The 16,778-nt window shown below is 40.3% G+C and overlaps 1 protein-coding gene across 1 annotated transcript in view; it reads left to right on the top strand.

Annotated features, from left to right (window-relative positions):
• Window positions 1–16,778, top strand: part of plekhm3 (pleckstrin homology domain containing M3) — a 49,235-nt gene that overhangs the window by 10,222 nt on the left and 22,235 nt on the right. The window contains exons 3-5 of the mRNA XM_015398967.1: window positions 232–1,329; window positions 14,747–14,892; window positions 15,137–15,330. Of these exons, the coding sequence (XP_015254453.1) occupies window positions 232–1,329; window positions 14,747–14,892; window positions 15,137–15,330 (1,438 nt within the window). The remainder of the gene's footprint in view (window positions 1–231; window positions 1,330–14,746; window positions 14,893–15,136; window positions 15,331–16,778) is intronic.

Here is a 16,778-nt window from a genome sequence, read left to right on the forward strand (position 1 = left end):
GGCTGCTTTAAAGTGCTGCTTTAAAGCTTTAAGCTTTTTTTTGTCACATTAAAGTCCTTTTAAGACTAAATTATATATATAAAAAAACGACTTTTTATGATTTGTGTCCACAGAAGCACTAGCTGACTGATCAGCGAGTTGTTTTTATTATACTGTTGACTAAACTTATCCTAAACACAAAACTATGAGTCATTTGACAAGTTTCTCCTTTTTTGTTCTATTTGTGTCCAGTTGACAAAAGCAGTAGTGGCAGTGTGGTGAAGCAGGGCGAGATGGAGCAGCGTGAGGGCCCAAGGAGCCGCTGGACACCCTGTTATGTTGAGCTGACTCCCTGTGAGCTGCGGCTCTACACTTTGGACAGCAGTGCCAATCGCCAACTAGGCACTGCCTTCTCCCTGTCACACTGCCAGAGTGTTGTCGCCCCGGCACCCTGCAGCCAGTCGAGTCAGATGAGCCAGCCTGGTGACAAGCGCACACTTCAGGCCTTGTTTTTCAACAGCACGCGACTCCAGCTGAAGGCGGCCAACCAGTGGGAGGCAATGGAGTGGAGACGGCTGATGTGGGAGAAGGTTCAGGCAGCTAGACCCATAAGGCAGGACAACCGCAAGCATAACAGTGGGCTGGATATTAAGCAGAGTGCTAAGTTTCCCATACCGATGTCACCTTCCTCTTCGCCCTCTCCCTCTGCACTGGACACTCAACCTGATGGGGACAGCGACACTCCAACCTCATCAGATGCATCACTTTCTAATAATTCTGGAGTCCTGAGCAGACCAACCACCCTCCCTCTATTTAACCAGCGCTTCCAGGATGTGCTGAAAGCTGGACTTCTTCATCTGCTGTTGGATCAGAACAACTGGCGGCCCTTCACCTTTGTCTTGACAAGATCTGCTCTCCAGGCTTTCCCTACAGAAGGGAGGGGCTCTGTGTCCCAACCAGTCCTCCAGTTCTCCCTAGCGTCCTGCTTGTCAGTACAGCAAGATCCTGTACCAGAGACTGGAGAGTCATGGGTGGATAAAGGGCGGTATTTCCAGGCTGTGTTCCCCAAAGAGGTCCTAAAACTCCAGGCAGATGATCATCTAAAAGCTCAGGAGTGGGTGGAAGCTCTACAGCAGGCAGTAGATGCACAAAAGTCCACACAAGAGGACAAGAGAGAACCAGGGGAAGGACCCGCTGGATTACAGGGAGTGTTGTTGAGATCCAAACCATCAAGGAGGCAGAGGGAGGCCCAGAGAGCCAAGCGGCAGTCAGTCACCACCAGTTTCCTCAGTATTCTCACCTGCCTGGCTGTGGAAAAGGGACTCACTGCTCAAAGCTTTAGGTGTGCTGGTAAGTACCGTGCAAAATGTCCAATCCATAGTCTAGATCTCTTTAAAGTAAGAAGTGTACATTTGTCCTCCTATAAATATTTAATATAAGAAGCCCTTTAATGTCTTCTTCTAAATCTTCATTGGAACTTTGAGCTCAAACTTTTGCCAAAAAACACACTTTTTTAGGCTTTTTTTCAGGTTTTAAAAGATTGATGTTTCAAAACCAGTAAATACTTTTAATTGTAATTGGTTAAATGGAGCATAATAGTGAAGTGTTCCCTCTATTCTATCTATTGTTTATGATGCTAGTCATCGCATTAAAGAATGACAACTTTAGCTTTTGTAAAATGATTTACCTCGGCAGTCATTGAGTGGAAGCTAAATGAGCTCAATCCATCGCTAACTTTAAAGCTGGAAGCTACAAGTTTAACTCCTCCCAGCCAGTAAGTGGAGCCCTCACATTCACCTAAGTCTACATCCGTATGGGTTCCCAGCCACTAGCCAGATCTGCTAATCCTCCTCCTTGTACCTTCTGATCTCCTTATCTTCCTTACGTCAGCACCGGTGCTCAAAAGCCTAACCAGTCTACACACCCTCATTTTGTGTCATTTTTGAAGAAGCTATTTCTTAGCTCTATCTTGGCAGCTCCAGCTCATATTACATCAACCTACTGTTCCTTTTGGACGTTGGCCTCATAAACAGAAGTAAATATTTATTTATTTTGAACCAGTCAAAATTGATAAAATAGTTGTTTATGTACAATATTTTGTTTTCTTCAGTAGAATTTATACTTTGGTTCTGCGTCACAAGACGTGGATATATTGCGATCTTTGAAAACAAAAGAATTTTGATACAAAAGTTGTAGCTATGACCTTTAATTTGGGGCGAGCATTGGCAAGGGTGCTTCGATATGATGCATTATTATCACGATATTGAAATATGATATATGTGGTACCGGGTTAATAATATCAAAATGAAATGTTGACATAAAAAAAAAAATGGCTGCATACGTTCATCAAAAGACATTGATTATCCAGTTATCTTGATAGCCATGTTGTTTGGGGTTTAAGTCAGTCTGCGTCCACCACTGCCTGTACTAGAGAAATGGCGCTGCCCCGCACAGCATATGGGCTCCTCGGCACCATCTACTGGAGCGGTGGTGCAGAAGTGGCCCATTTCCCCCCATTGTTTTTGGTAAAAACATTATTTTTATTTTTATCGATAATAGGAGCTGAAACATCAATATCACATTGTGTGACAGAAAACTGCAATATATCTCCAAATATTTTTTTTTTTTCACAATGTAAAGGTGTTTTAAATCTGATGGTAAATAGTTTGTTTGATGGCCGACTGCAGGTTCAGCTACATGAGCTGATAGCCCATCTAATTATATCTACAGTAACATAATCTTTTAACAAATCTTTTTTGAAAAAGTATTAACATTATTATTATCAGCCTTTGGTATAGCTAAATTGTTGTTGTTTTTTTTTGTTTTAGAACAGCCCCAATGAGTACTGTATACATCTTTTTTTTCATTAATGGTTAGTTCAGTATTTGAAGGTTCTAATTGCAGAGTAAAATGTGCAGCTTCATGTACTTAATTTAATCTATTCTAAAGCTTTTTACAGATTAGCAATTCTCTATTGATATTCAGTTAGTCCTTACACTAGGTCCTTGGACAGCTCTACAAATGCCAGGCGGTGCTTTTACTCCCCCTGGGTGTGAAACGTGGGCTTCCTCTCACTCTCCCTATGGAGGGCTTTGAATAATCGCCGTTCACCTCCCTTTTTTATTTGTAACCACTGGCTTTATTAATGCAGAGCTGTTTGAAAGGACAGCTGAAACGGGAACAAGGATGGGGGGCCATCCGGGGCCAACTGATGATAATTGGCGGGCTTAAAGCACTGGTGGAGAGGGAAAAACGGATGAATGAATGAATCTGTGAGTGAATGAGAGCAAATGAAAGCTGCCTGGGGATGCTACAGTGGACAGCTGTGAGCGGAGCTGTTTGTTGGAGGGGTTTCAGGTCAGAGCTGGATGGACGGGACAGCTGGATACGTCTGTTTTCTATAGAGAACACACCTCGGCTCCTTCACTCCGTTTATTACTCCTTTTCATTCTGCTTGCTTTCACCAGTTCATTCATGTTCATAACCGTGTCCTGTTTTTGTCTCCATTTCTCCTGCTGTCCACCCATTGAAATGACAGTATCCCTTCCTACCCTCCTGCTGTGTTAATTAGCACAACCTGAAACTCCATTTAAGCATTTAGATAAAAAAGAAATCAAATTTACAAGATTTCTCCCTCCTTGTTCTTCCCTCTCTGCTATTTTTTGTTCTGAATTCCTCTGCAAATCCTCTAATATATGCTAGAGTTTTAGGAACCATGAAGTTTTTCCAATTTAGAGGCTACATACTGTAAATCCCCTACCGCACTACAGTGAAAGTAAAAGTCTAAAATACAATTTCCCTATGCAGACGATTCATTTGTGACAGCACTAAGCGATGTTCATCCTCCCTGTGTCGGTAAGCCTTTGGATGTTCTGTTATTCAATCACAAAGTCCAACACCGGAAGGATACCTTACACCAGGTATCACCTACTGTTTAGAGTTCAACAAAGAAAACAACATATATTAAAGCAACAGTATGTCATTTACAGCCACTAGAGGTGCTAGACCTGTATTTCCCAGCTTTAGCAAGCCTTAAAGCAACACTGCACTGTCACACAGTCAAACAGCCTCCCCCTATGAATCGAAATCTGATGGCATATCACTTTTGACCAGGAAATTAATTAGTAATAGAGTTACTTAAAATGATAAGGCCACATTCAGCTCTTTAGATTAAATGCTACATCAGAGAACCAAAAATAGCTTTTTCTATCTTTATTGGTTCTGTGTTTAAGGGGAACTCAGTCTGCTGTAAAGTGGCGCTCTGGGTCACATGACTTATTAACTGACAGATCCAACCGTTTTAAAAAGGTCAGCCTGTCAGAGCCTCACTACATGCAGTGTTAATTACCTGAAAGATCATTTTACATATATTTCAAATTAAGCAAATTGGGGCTGAAACAATCAGATTAATCGTGATTAATCGATTAATGAAATAATCTTCAACTAATTTAGTAAATGATTTATCGTTACCTGGAGTATAGAGACTATAAAGCATGCCTTTAGCTGACAGAGCGACCTACTGAGTGCATTAAATATATGAAAATTGTAAAAAAAAAAAAAATGTCTGTCAAAATGCTCTATCAGAACTACTCAAGTAGAAATGTTTCACCTGGTTTCAATCTGTAAGAATTTTTCTTTAAAGAACCTTTTGCTATCCAATTATTAATTGATTACTCAAAAAATAATCAACAGATTAATGGATTAGCAAAATAATAGTTAGTTGCAGCCTTAAAGCTGATACTTTGTCAAAACGTACTTAGTGTTTATTTAACGGTGGATTAAATGCAATTTAGGTGCCTAAAATAAAAAGAACTTAAAGTACAGTTTTGTGAAGAAATAGAGGTATATTCAGGTGAACTATGTAAACATGCCACACACAATCTCTTTTACCCGTTTTTCATTGGCCCGAAAAACCGGTTTAAACCCACGAACAATCGACTTTTAGTGGCATTGGGAACAGCTCACTGACCCGTGTCGACCCGGGTCAAACGACTCAACAAATGACCCAGGTTAAAATCGCCTTAGAACGGCTCTGCTCCGATCAGCACACAGTGGGAACATCAGACGTCAACAAATGGCGCAAGTCACGTCCAATCTAATAAGCCAAAACAAGTCTGATTACATTTAATAAACATGGCGCAGCAATGGGCAGAGGGATTTGGATGGACAAAAGCGCCAAACAATAAAGAATAAAACACCATTACTTTGTCCTGGCTCTCTACCATGTTGCTCTCCATTGTTCTTCCCTGATTACCTCCCTGATTTCTGTCGCACTGGTGAGATCATCAATGCTAACCCAGCTTGATGGCATCACCAGACACGCAGTGGTGGGGGGGGGGACAGAGGCCAAACAGTTTGCCATGGGGAGGTCAGTGGGAAGAGAGCCAAATGTTGATTGTTAGCGGGTCGGCCTGTGTTTGACAAACCTGTGTTAACCTGCTGATTTCAGTGGGAAAATGCTTCCGTTTGTGTGCATGTAAACAGCTGCCACTCAAAGGTTAGCGGCGTAGCGTTGCAGCAAAATGGCAGATGGTGCATCCCGCAGACAGAAATGTTCACCGAAGACAATCAGGGCTTATTACTGTCATAGAGAAAAAAAAAAACAATCTTTGACAAATAAATTATTAGATTAGGTAAGGGACAAAACGAGGATCAACATTAGCCTTATGTTTCTGATGTAGAGAGCGGCTTAAGAGCTAAACCAGCTAGCTAGCTAGCGTTTCTCCTCCTGGGGTGGTAACAACATGAAATCAAATGAGTCTAGTTAGATTTATGCTGCTATGTTGATTGAATTCAACATAATGTAGCGTTTGTGAGATGTAGGATAACACTGTCTGTTTGACCAGCAATGGAACCGACATTACCGTTATATGAGGCGTGCATCACTGCTTAATGCCGCCCTGCGGGCCTGTGAGCTGCCTACTGTGATCCTCACCTACAATAAGAGCATTCTCTTTTTGACAAAAAAAAATACAACATTGAAACGAATCCACTTTGAAGATGCTTTAGTCTACCCTTTGCATATGCATATGCTATTTCTATCCAGTGTAGTACATGAGTAGTTGTTTAGCATCAAAATCTATGCCGCTAATTACATACGGGATGTGCTGCTTTCCAGATTCCTTTTGAAGGAAGCGCTTTACTTTTTAAGACTGTGACTCCCCGTTGCCCCCTTAAAACCTCTCCCCACATGTGTGATTACGCACACACACCACAGGTCCTGCTGATTGGTGGCCCCTGATGTTTCGTTGGAGCACGTTCTCAGGCCCCCTGGTTTACCTTACCAGTCCATTAGAGTTGGACTGGGGGGTGGGGCTGTTTCAAGTGAAGTGGGAATCGGTAAATTCAAGGGAACTGCGGAAGTTGGAGATTCGCTTCAAAAGATTGACAGTCGCAGACACACAATCTTAGACTCTTCATTTGTTCACGTTTTCATTGGAGTGTTTGGTCTCTGTGAATGAAGAACATCAAAGCTCGCGCCTCTGGTCTTTTCAGTTCTAATTCACTCATGTAAAGACCAAACACGCGCGCACACACAGCAGTGTCCTGTCAGAGGTGTGGTGGTTTGAACCAGCAGCGGGCAGATGAAAAGCATGAGTCCTCTTCTTCTGATGTCATCTCTCTCTCTCTGCCTGTGTCCCTGTCTCTTTCTCCCAGTGCGAACAGGTCAAAGTGACCCTCTCTCACTACAGAGAGCGGCAGTACAATCGGTGGACCTTTGAGCTAGGTTTGAATTCCCATTCATCTTCCCCTCGGTCCCTCTCCTCCTTCATCCCAGAAAAACACATGAAAGATCGGAGATGAGCAAAACAATTCAGTTGGAACTGTTATTTTTTACGCCTAATGTTTAAGAAAATAACAGCTTGCTGTTTTAGTGTAAAAATGGTGCACTGTACAATCTTAAAAATCCTTAAAGCATAAAAACTATCATTAATTAAGATCCTAGCTCCCCCTTTAGCCAGCAGATGTAATACCCAAGATGCCTCTCATTTTAGAGGAAACAAATATTCTTTAGATGCAAACAATTAAGCATTTATGTGGGAATAATTTTAGGAAAGGGGTTAACTTTGGCTTAAAGTCAATCTAATAGTAATTAAACGCTAAAGAAAAGTACCAGACTGGTCTGTGTTAATAACAAAACAAAAATATTCAATTCAATTCAGTTTTTCTTTTTTTTATAGCGCCAATTCACAACACGTCATCTTAAGGCACTTTACAGTTCGCCAGATCATACAGTCAAATTGATTCAAAGTTTTCTATCTAAGGAAAACCAGTTGATTGCAGTGACTCATTGACTCAAATGAAATCCCTCACACTAAGCATGCTTCTAGTGGAGAGGAAAAAGAGGAGAGGACAGACTCCCTTTTAACAGGAAGAAACCTCCAGCAGAACCAGGCTCGGTGAGAGCGGCCATCTGCTGAGGCCGACTTGGGTTCAAGGAGACAGAAGCAGACATGCAAAAAGAAGCGTGGATACAAAAGGCAACTGTAAAAGGCGACCCCTTCCAGGAAACACACAGCCAGGCAGACGAGCTCCGAGCCCACTCCCATGTCAGAGGAGCACATCCAGCTAGTCACAATCAGAGAAACGGGACTACACTGAAAAACAGGCTGATCTCAAACATCTATAGACAGATGTGTTGATTGCAGCAGCACCGCTGATATTTCTTTTTTAGGATGGTGTCAGAGCCAAACAGGAACAGATGAGGCGAAGCTAATATTAGAAAAAGCAAAGATCATAACGTTAGAGATTGAACTAACAGATTCTGTAGAGCTGGTGAATAGAGATAGAATGATGAAAAAAGGGTCCTATGTCCTCCAGAAGTCTAAGCCTATAGCAGCATATCTATAGAGATAGCTCAGGATAACCTGAGCCACTCTAACTATAAGCTTTATTGTCTGCCTCACGGACTAAAACTGGTAGTTGGTTCCACAGGAGAGGAAAGATCTGCCTCCCATTCTACTTTTGACTAGAAATTCTAAGAACTACTAGTAAACATGCAGATAGAGAGAGAAGTGCTCTGTCAGGGACATAAGGAACATATGGGCTCTAAAGTCCTGTTTCACATATTCTTTTACTGTTCTAGGCCAAATCCACTGAGGTTATGTTGGACAGCAGCTGTGGGGATGTTTTTAGAATAAATATAATTTCAAGTATAGAGCATTAAGGCCTCTTAACCACTCTGTTTGCCTATTAGCCTATACAGTATTATATAAACTCCTTTAACAATTTGAATTATTTGGTTCTTATTCACATATAGTAGGACGCAAAGATCCAATTGTTGGGACAGACTTTTATGCCAGGCAGAAACGTTAATGCTTTAATCTGTCCACTTGTAACTAAAGCAAGCAGAAGCCATGTTGTTTTTAAACAGGATCTGAGAGCTTAGGCCTTGAATTCAAGTTGAGGCGCTTTAACAGGCTGTTTCTATTAAGAAATCAGCCGTGTTTGAATAGTCCTATCAGTTTTTAGCATTTTAACTTACTCTTAGTGAGAAGGAGACAAATATTTTATATTTTCGCTCAGTAAAACCTGAAATTAAGTTGTGTTTTTTTTTTTTTTTTTTTGCACTCATACAGCCGTCTTCCATAATAACAGCTTAGTCTTTCAATATTTAGTTCTTTTCTGGATTCTATAATAAAGCTATATTTCTGTCAGATTGATCTCTCTTGCAGAGACCTTATAGAGTTTGATGTGGTGGATGCACTTTTGGTGCCATGTGTTTGTTTGTGTGGGTGTGTTCTCCTCTTTTGCTCATGATATAGAATTTGAGGTTAAATTTTTAGGTTTGCCAAGGTTTTGGGCTTTTTTACGTGTGCATCTTTGTTCCTGCGGTCCCAGCAGAGGCAGACCAAGTTTGAGGCCACATATGGCCAGAAAACTGCTGCAGTGGTTTGCTGCTTCCTCGAAGTGACACAGTGTTTCCCTGACTGTTAACCATGGCCTCGGCATGCTGCCTTCCAACCGGTGGACTGTGGTTTTCTGTTGGAGCATCCACCCCAACACCAGCATGAGCTCACTGCTATAATTAGCATTACTTCTGAAAAGTTTAGAAAATATGTATTATGAAGGTCGCTGTTTTTTTTTTTTGTTGTTTTTTTTTATTTTATATCTCCCATAAATCACCCACAGGTGCATCACTATATACTAGCATATCAATCTTGAGGTTTTATTTGGCTTCAGTTTTCAAAACAGTATTTTTATTATAAATTTGCGTTTTTTTCCAGGGTTTGTTTCTGTGAATTTAAAAAGCTATAAAAGGAAAGTTATCCAGAAAAATATTGCACTATATAAGACTGTTTAATTTGTTTAATCCTCATTGATTTTACATCGATTTTTGCAGAAAGCTTTCTTTAAAAGACAAAAAAGTGCGATCTGTAGAGCAGTGCAGAGTTGGGGGGTGGGGGCATCAATGATCTATCTGCCAGTCAACATGTGACCGACGTGTTACTGAGTTACAGTCATGACTGTGAATCATTCACACCAGATGCTTACAAGACGCGGATCTTAACTGTAAGCGTAAAGACGTTTGCTCTCATACCAAAGCAAAAAGGATTTTGCGGTTGCTAAATAGGTTTAATGCAGGGTTTTTAATTCTGGTCCTCGGGGCCCACTGTCCTACCTGTTTAGGTGTTTCCCTGCCTCCACACACCTGGCCTGAATGAAAAGGTGATTACCAGGCTTTTATAGCATTTGATTGCTGCCAGAGAGGTAATGCAGTCATTTGAATCGAGTGTGCTTGAATAGAAACACATCGAAAACATGAAGGACAGTGGGCCCTGAGGACTTTGGTTAAGAAACCGTGTTTAAATGAATAAACACTGTAGTGATGCATTGAAAGAGGCCATCCTGTTTCTGAAGGGGTGATTTCTATGCCAATAAAAATTATGAATCCAATTTATTTCGAACCTTAGTTTGAAATCTTGTTGTTGCACTTTTGTTAAAACGAAAGAAAATTATGTTTCAGTTCATATCTTTGCAGTCGTTTTATTTTATAGGATTATTTATGCAGGTTTTGGGGGTTGATTTTCATTTAAAATCTGTAATCTATTATAAGTTAAAAATTTCCCCTTCAAAGTACAGAAGTTGTAAATGATTTAATGTGAAGCTTAAAAGATAAATAGAAAAAGGGTGGATAATTTAAGCTTTGAGAGTTTTTGGGTAAAGGTGAAACTAAAAAAAAAAAAAATGTCTCTACGCTCAAGTGTTGTTGGTCTACATGAGTCAGATTGATCAGCTAAAAGGTAAACCAGCGCAACTTAGAGTAGTGATGTAAAAATTTGGTTGAGAAAACGGTTACACAACTAATGAAGATCTTTATGGAAAGTATGGATGAATGTGATTATATTAATATTAATTATACTTCAAAGATATAAATATATTAAACTTTTGTTTTAACTATTTCAACTATTCTATATTGATAAAAGCCTGCTAAAATAGTCTGACTAGCTGTTAGCCATTCTCCTCTTGCTGAGGTCAGAGTATTTTAAAAGACCCTCAAAACAGTAAGACAGTATACTTATTAGATGTAAAGGTTCTGCTCTACTTTAGACTGCAGCTTCAAACTTCTCAGGTTCTAAAAGAAATAAAGTAGCCTGATAAACCAGACTAAATGTGAGATTAAAGGTCTAATTTAGTCTGGCCCCAAAGAATGAGACATCGGAAGATTGTTGATGAGAACAACCCGTTGTCTTTCAAACCATGTCTGTGCCTATTGGCCAACGCTCTGACCAATGAGCACAACTGACTGTGACGTAGTAAACGCGACAGAAAGCTGGTGAGGGAGTGTAAACAAACAGCCTGTCGGTAAAACGGTGAATACATCCTTCTTAAAAATGAATGAGCGTAGAGCCTCTTCCTGCTCACGTTTCAACGAAAACCCCAAATCTAATCCTTCCAAAACTGATTCCAAAGCTGAGTCAAACGAGAACTGTTCAATAGTTGTTGCCATCTTCCTTGTTGTGCTTTCTCCTGCATCACGCAGCTTTGTCGTCACGCCCTCAAACCCCCGCCCGCTTTGCACCCAGAAATTCAAAACACATCTCTGTGTTGTGATTGACCAGCTAGTTCTAGGGCCTGGGGCATCGTTTGAGGCTAGACCACTCCCAGGCAAAAATGATTTTGCCTGCTGGCGGGTGGGGCTACTTTACTAGGCTAGAAATAAAGCTAATTTTCAGAGGAATTAACCCACAAACCAACAGCTTACGTTGTCAAATACCAGAGGATCCACGCTTGTGCTCTGAGAAGGTTACAAGCACCTGTTTCGATCGACACAGCCTGCACTCTGGGCCCCTGTGCAAGGCCCTTAAACGGCTGGTTAAACTTCCGCAGCAGTGTGTCCCAGTGAGCTTGTTGCAGATATTTTTGATTTATGCCCAATTTTGAAGCGTGTTCTGCACTATGTTATTCCACGCCACAATGTAAGAGGGACAATCAGGAACTAGCTGTGGGTGTGGATACGGCCAAGGCGGTGAGGAAGTGGGCTGCCATTGCCGAACAATGGCAGCCCACTGCTCCCCAAGGGGATGAGTTAAATGAGAGCTAATTTTGTTGCTCTGTACTTGTGACAGTGTAATGACAATAAAAGCTGGAAAGAAAAAAAAATCTATCTCCTATCTGTGACCTTAAGGTGGTTTTAATGGTTTAATGCATAATTGGGTTCCTGTGGCATCAGATGATTCAGTCTATGTTGGAAAAATATAGTTTTGTGAAGAAATAAAGGTATCTTCAGGCAAACTATGTAAACATGTCACTCATAATCTCTTTTACCCCTTTTTCACTAGCCGAAAAACCCCTTTTAACCAGCGAACAATCGACTTTTAGTGGCAGTGGAAACTTTTCAAACTTTATAGTGTCAGTGCGTCTCTGTGAGTTAAGTTCTAACCTGAGAGTTTTTAGTTCTACATCAAATATAGCACAAATTCATCTTTAAATGCTGATTGCGACATTGTTGATGCTGATCAGACGACAGGAGATAATAGGGAACTTCCTGCTCTGACCGCTCCCCTAATGTCTTCCTTCATCTCTCTTGATCTCTGTTCTTTTCTCTGTTTTTCTTTTCTCTGTTTTTCTTTTCTCTCATCTTTCAATAGCCTGTTCTTTCTTTTTATTCCATCTTTTTTCCTCTGTCTTCATCTGGAGCACCATGGACATGCTGGTACATGTCCGGCCACTTCCTTCTTCTCTTTTTAAAGTAGGGTTCTGTTTTGTTTAAAAATAAGCGATAATAATCTCACATTTCTTTTCTTCCGGAATCTTCTTTTGCTCTGATTTGCTGTTTTCATCCTGGTTTCATATCCTCTAAGATAGTGTGGATAAGGGACACCTGTTGTAGGCCTTCAATGCTCCTGGGTTTAGAGGCGCCTGATCACAGAGCAGGCCCGGGTGTTTGGGTGAAGAGCAAACTTTAAAGGGTTGAGAAGACAAAGCAGACCAGAGAAACAATGGGGACAAATAGTAAAGAGGATCCGCTGGACTTGTTGGTGTGCAGAAATATTTTATTGAAGGTGCTTGTCATGGCTGTAAAAAAAAAAAAAAAAAGACTCTTTTATCTGAAGCTGTAAGTTGAAACTTAAACAATCTGCTCCTTGTTTGGGTGTGGTTATGTTGGGATTACCACACCCCATTATTGAGGGATTCATGTCTTCAGTCTTGTAGCTAAAAAAAGCTCCTTTAAAAAAAAACAAAATCCAAAAAATCACTTTTTGTTTTGCTTTGAAGGAGGTGAAAGGAGACATTTTAAATTGAGATCTCATTGAACAGTGAAGTGGAAAAGTTGCTTGCTTTTAACCCACACTTTTTCACAATTAAATCAAACTGATGTTTTATTCCTTCCGATCTGCTGAGTACAAGACGTTTCCACTTATTATAATTATAATATTAGATTAATGAAGAAAACATGTTAATACATGTGGGATTCATGAAAAACACACAAAAAATAAGTGTAAATTTGGGTGAAATAAATATATTTGCCCTTATTTTATGCAGATAAGAAGAAGATATTTTGTCCCAATTCCTAGGAAACATAATCTTCCCTGGGAATTGGTATGTAAACAACTGCATATTTATTAGGGCTGAAACAATTAATCAGATTAATCATGATTTAATCAACTTTTTTTTGATAATCCTAAACTAATTTAGTTTTCGATGAGTCGTTAACCGGAGTGTAGAGACTCTAAAACATGTCTTTAGCTGACAGAGCAACCCACTTAGAGCTGGAATTACACCAAGATTGTAAAAAAATATATAAACATTTCATATTTAAGATAAATATGCTTTTTCCAGAACTCATCAAGCGGAAAAGGTTTTTGTTTAACCTCATTTATTTTCGTAAAAAGTCTTCCTCAAAGAATCGTTGTCTATCAGATTATTGGTCAATTACTCACCAGGTTAATTGATTAGCAAAATTATTGTTAGTTGCAGGCCTAGTATTTGTGTATGCACATATATAATATACGCACCCCGCCTTTCTAAGTCCAAGTCTCACACTCCCACAAACTGCTATTTTGGGTCCCTGAGCAAGACCCTTAACCCCAGACTGCTCCCCGGGCACCGCACAGCAGCAGCCCACTGCTCCCCAAAGGGGACGGGTTAAATGTAGAGAGGGAATTTCCCCATTGTGGGACAATAAAAGAGATTTACATATAAAAGAGGAGACTTGGCTTTTTAATAAAATAAAACATTGAACAAGTGGATTACATTGCGCTTGGTTAACTGTATCAGATATATTGTTTTGTCTGTAAAGGTGTTGATTAAATACAGCTGGCAAAATTCTAGTGCAATATATATGATAATTACAAAACAATAGGTAGAATTACACAGTTCCTGTTTGTTTTTTTTTTTTTGAAGATGGAGAAAATAATGTTGACAAAGGATGCAGTGGAGAATACTCTTAAGAGGTCTTTAGGTCACTTTTGAAAAAGTCGTGTTGGTTTACCCCTAGAAGGACTGTTTCGTCTCCTACCTCCACCGTCCAGCTTTTGTCTTTCTTTCTGTCCAGCAGGCTGCGCTAATCCTCCACTGCTCTCCTTACATCTCCAGCAGTTAGCCGAGAGGCTAGCTCCATCCAGCCGTAGCCCCTCTCTGCTGCCTTCTATCTCAGTTCTTTTGCGATGTTTCCCCGGGGAGCAAATCCGATCTCCTGCTGAGGGGAGCTCCAGAGAGGCTGGCAGCCTTCCGTTTTTGGTGATATCTCTGCCGGTGTTCTCGTGCTGATTTCCTGATGCTCCTTTCTCAGCTTCAAAACAACAACAAAAAAAACTGCAAGTCGCTCCCCAAAATCCCCATTCAATAGATGGCAGGTCAATCCATCCGTTCATTTTCTATCTGTTCATCTCTCTGTCAATCAATGAAGGTCTACAATATTAGGATTTTAAATTTAATATTATTAGAAATGTTGTGTTAAGATGCATTTGGCAAAAAACAGAACTTAGGGTTAGAGTGTATAAAAACAACAATATATAATTTATTCTCTATCCTATTTACCTTAAAAGTAACATCCATCTGTCAATTTTTCTTTTCTCATCTCCATCCTCATTCTTAAAGCCGTAGTTAGTTAATGACTGTAGTTTTTGCAATTTCCTTATAAAAACTCTGACCACTTACAAATTGACAGTGTTTTGTAATATTTATGTTAATAGGAGGATAAAAATGCTTGGGAACCAAGTCTGGAAATCTAAATCTGGAAAATCAAACGTATGTTGGAGCCCTGTGTAATAGCTGCATTCGCCCACAGGCTCAGTGAGTATCTCTCTCTCTCTCTCTCCAGGTTGCCAGCGTCCGGTCGGCCTGTCCAGAGGAAAGGCAAAGGTTTGCTGCTACAGCGGCTGGTACTACTGCCAGAGCTGCCATCAGGATAACTCTTTCCTCATCCCTGCACGACTGCTGCACAACTGGGACACCAGTAAGCACAAGGTGGGAGACACACACAGCTAGCCTGGCCTTGTCCCGAAGTAAAGAAAAACTGAAGGCATGTCTAAACCAACATGCTGCATCCTGTCTTCATGATCTTTACAAAGCTTAGTCTTTATGTTGGGCTTTTTAAAACCTACTTTATCCCATACATGCTTGGAAAGTACAGCTTGTGTGGGATTATGTTTAATGTATCCGCAGTGCTTGGAGCAAAGATCCAAATATAAACTCTTGTGTGCTCCTGCAGGTGTCTAAACAGGCCAAGGAGTTCCTGGAGTTTGTGTATGAGGAGCCTTTGCTGGATATCCAGCAGCTCAACCCCTGCCTGTATGAACACTGTGAAGCTTTGAGCACGGTGCTGCGTCTCCGTCAGCAGCTCCAGTCGCTGAGGGCCTACCTGTTCAGCTGCAGGGCAACCATCGCTGAAGACCTCAGGCGAAGGTGGGTCGGTTTCCGTTTTTTTTTTTTCCGTCAAAAGTTTAGAAATGATCACATCATCCTCTCCTTTCAAAAGCAGCTGTGGATAATAAGTGTTGTGTGCTTCAAACTAAATCGCCACCTGGTTTTAAGAAAACAAACAGGTAAGAAGGCTCCAGTTGGAAGAAACGTTGCATTGATTAATATGTGTCAGCTGGTAAAAGGCTACGTAATCCTGAATGATGCAGTGTGCAGCTGCTCTTTTCTTTAAACAACCTGAAATAAACATCCTGAGGCTGTGGAAGCAATATGTATAAATGAGGCCTTTGGAACAATCTATGTCAAAGTAGTTTGAATATACATTAGAATATAGAAGACCTGACCTAAAGAATAACAAATGATTGGGTCTATTTAGTCTGGGTTAAGAAGTGATGTAAATATGGAAGGACGAGTGTGAATAACTGTCATCTTAAATAAATTACCGTAATTTTCGGACTATAAGCCGTGACTTTTTCTCCATTTTTCGACCTTGCGGCTTATATAACAATGCGGCTTATCTATGGACTTTTACAACTAACGGCCACTAGCGTAATACCTAAATCTATGGATTTTACCATCCACCATGTTGACGTCACATTTGCTTCAACACACAAGTACGGTAGCCGCGTGCGGGGGAATGCGGAGGTCCTCCGGAAGCAGACTTCTACCGCGAGTGGTACGAGAGCGAGAAAGACGGAGATTAAACATAAAAAAACCTGCGGCTTATAGTGCGGTGCGGCTTGTATATGTACAAATCATGCAATTTAGCTTTTGTGGCCTATATTTAGGTGCGGCTAATAGTCCGAAAATTATGGTACGGTTATAAATAGAGATGCACCAAAATGGTATCTGGATCGGATACCGATTTCAATATTGACTAATTAGGTGGATCGGAAATCAGTGATTTGACATCAGATATTGGAAATCCAGTCCATTAAAATTTACATGAAGCTGCTGTTTCTTTCTTCTTGCTGGTTATTTGTTAATAAAATTTTATAAAGTATATTAATATTTGTGTTAATTTATTAACTTATTTTAAAAATGTTTATTTCAAGGCTAAAGCTTTTACTCACATGGCTAGATATATGGTTCATTCATTCAACAGTTGAATTGGATCGTATTGGCTGACATGCTCAGCCCAGGTATCGGAAGTTAGAAGTTATTATATTTTCTTTCTATGAGTTTAGATAGCTGAATTATGAAAACCTAAATAAAAGCTTTATTGATAAATTAATTTGGTGTGTAAAGTCCGAATATCTCTTTTTCAGGGTCAAGAGTATCTAGTCTGGAGAAGCGATCCATTATCCTTATAGCGGCTTTTGGTGGTGCCATAAGGATTAGAGATGAAGGTCGATCATAGACGCCACATTGGGCTCAAAGAAACTAATCAATATATCTGAGGTTAACTAAATAAATTCAAACACCACAGTTAA

This window comes from Cyprinodon variegatus, unplaced genomic scaffold (genome assembly GCF_000732505.1).
Source record: "Cyprinodon variegatus isolate N-32 unplaced genomic scaffold, C_variegatus-1.0 Scaffold975, whole genome shotgun sequence".
Classification (NCBI taxonomy): domain Eukaryota; kingdom Metazoa; phylum Chordata; class Actinopteri; order Cyprinodontiformes; family Cyprinodontidae; genus Cyprinodon; species Cyprinodon variegatus.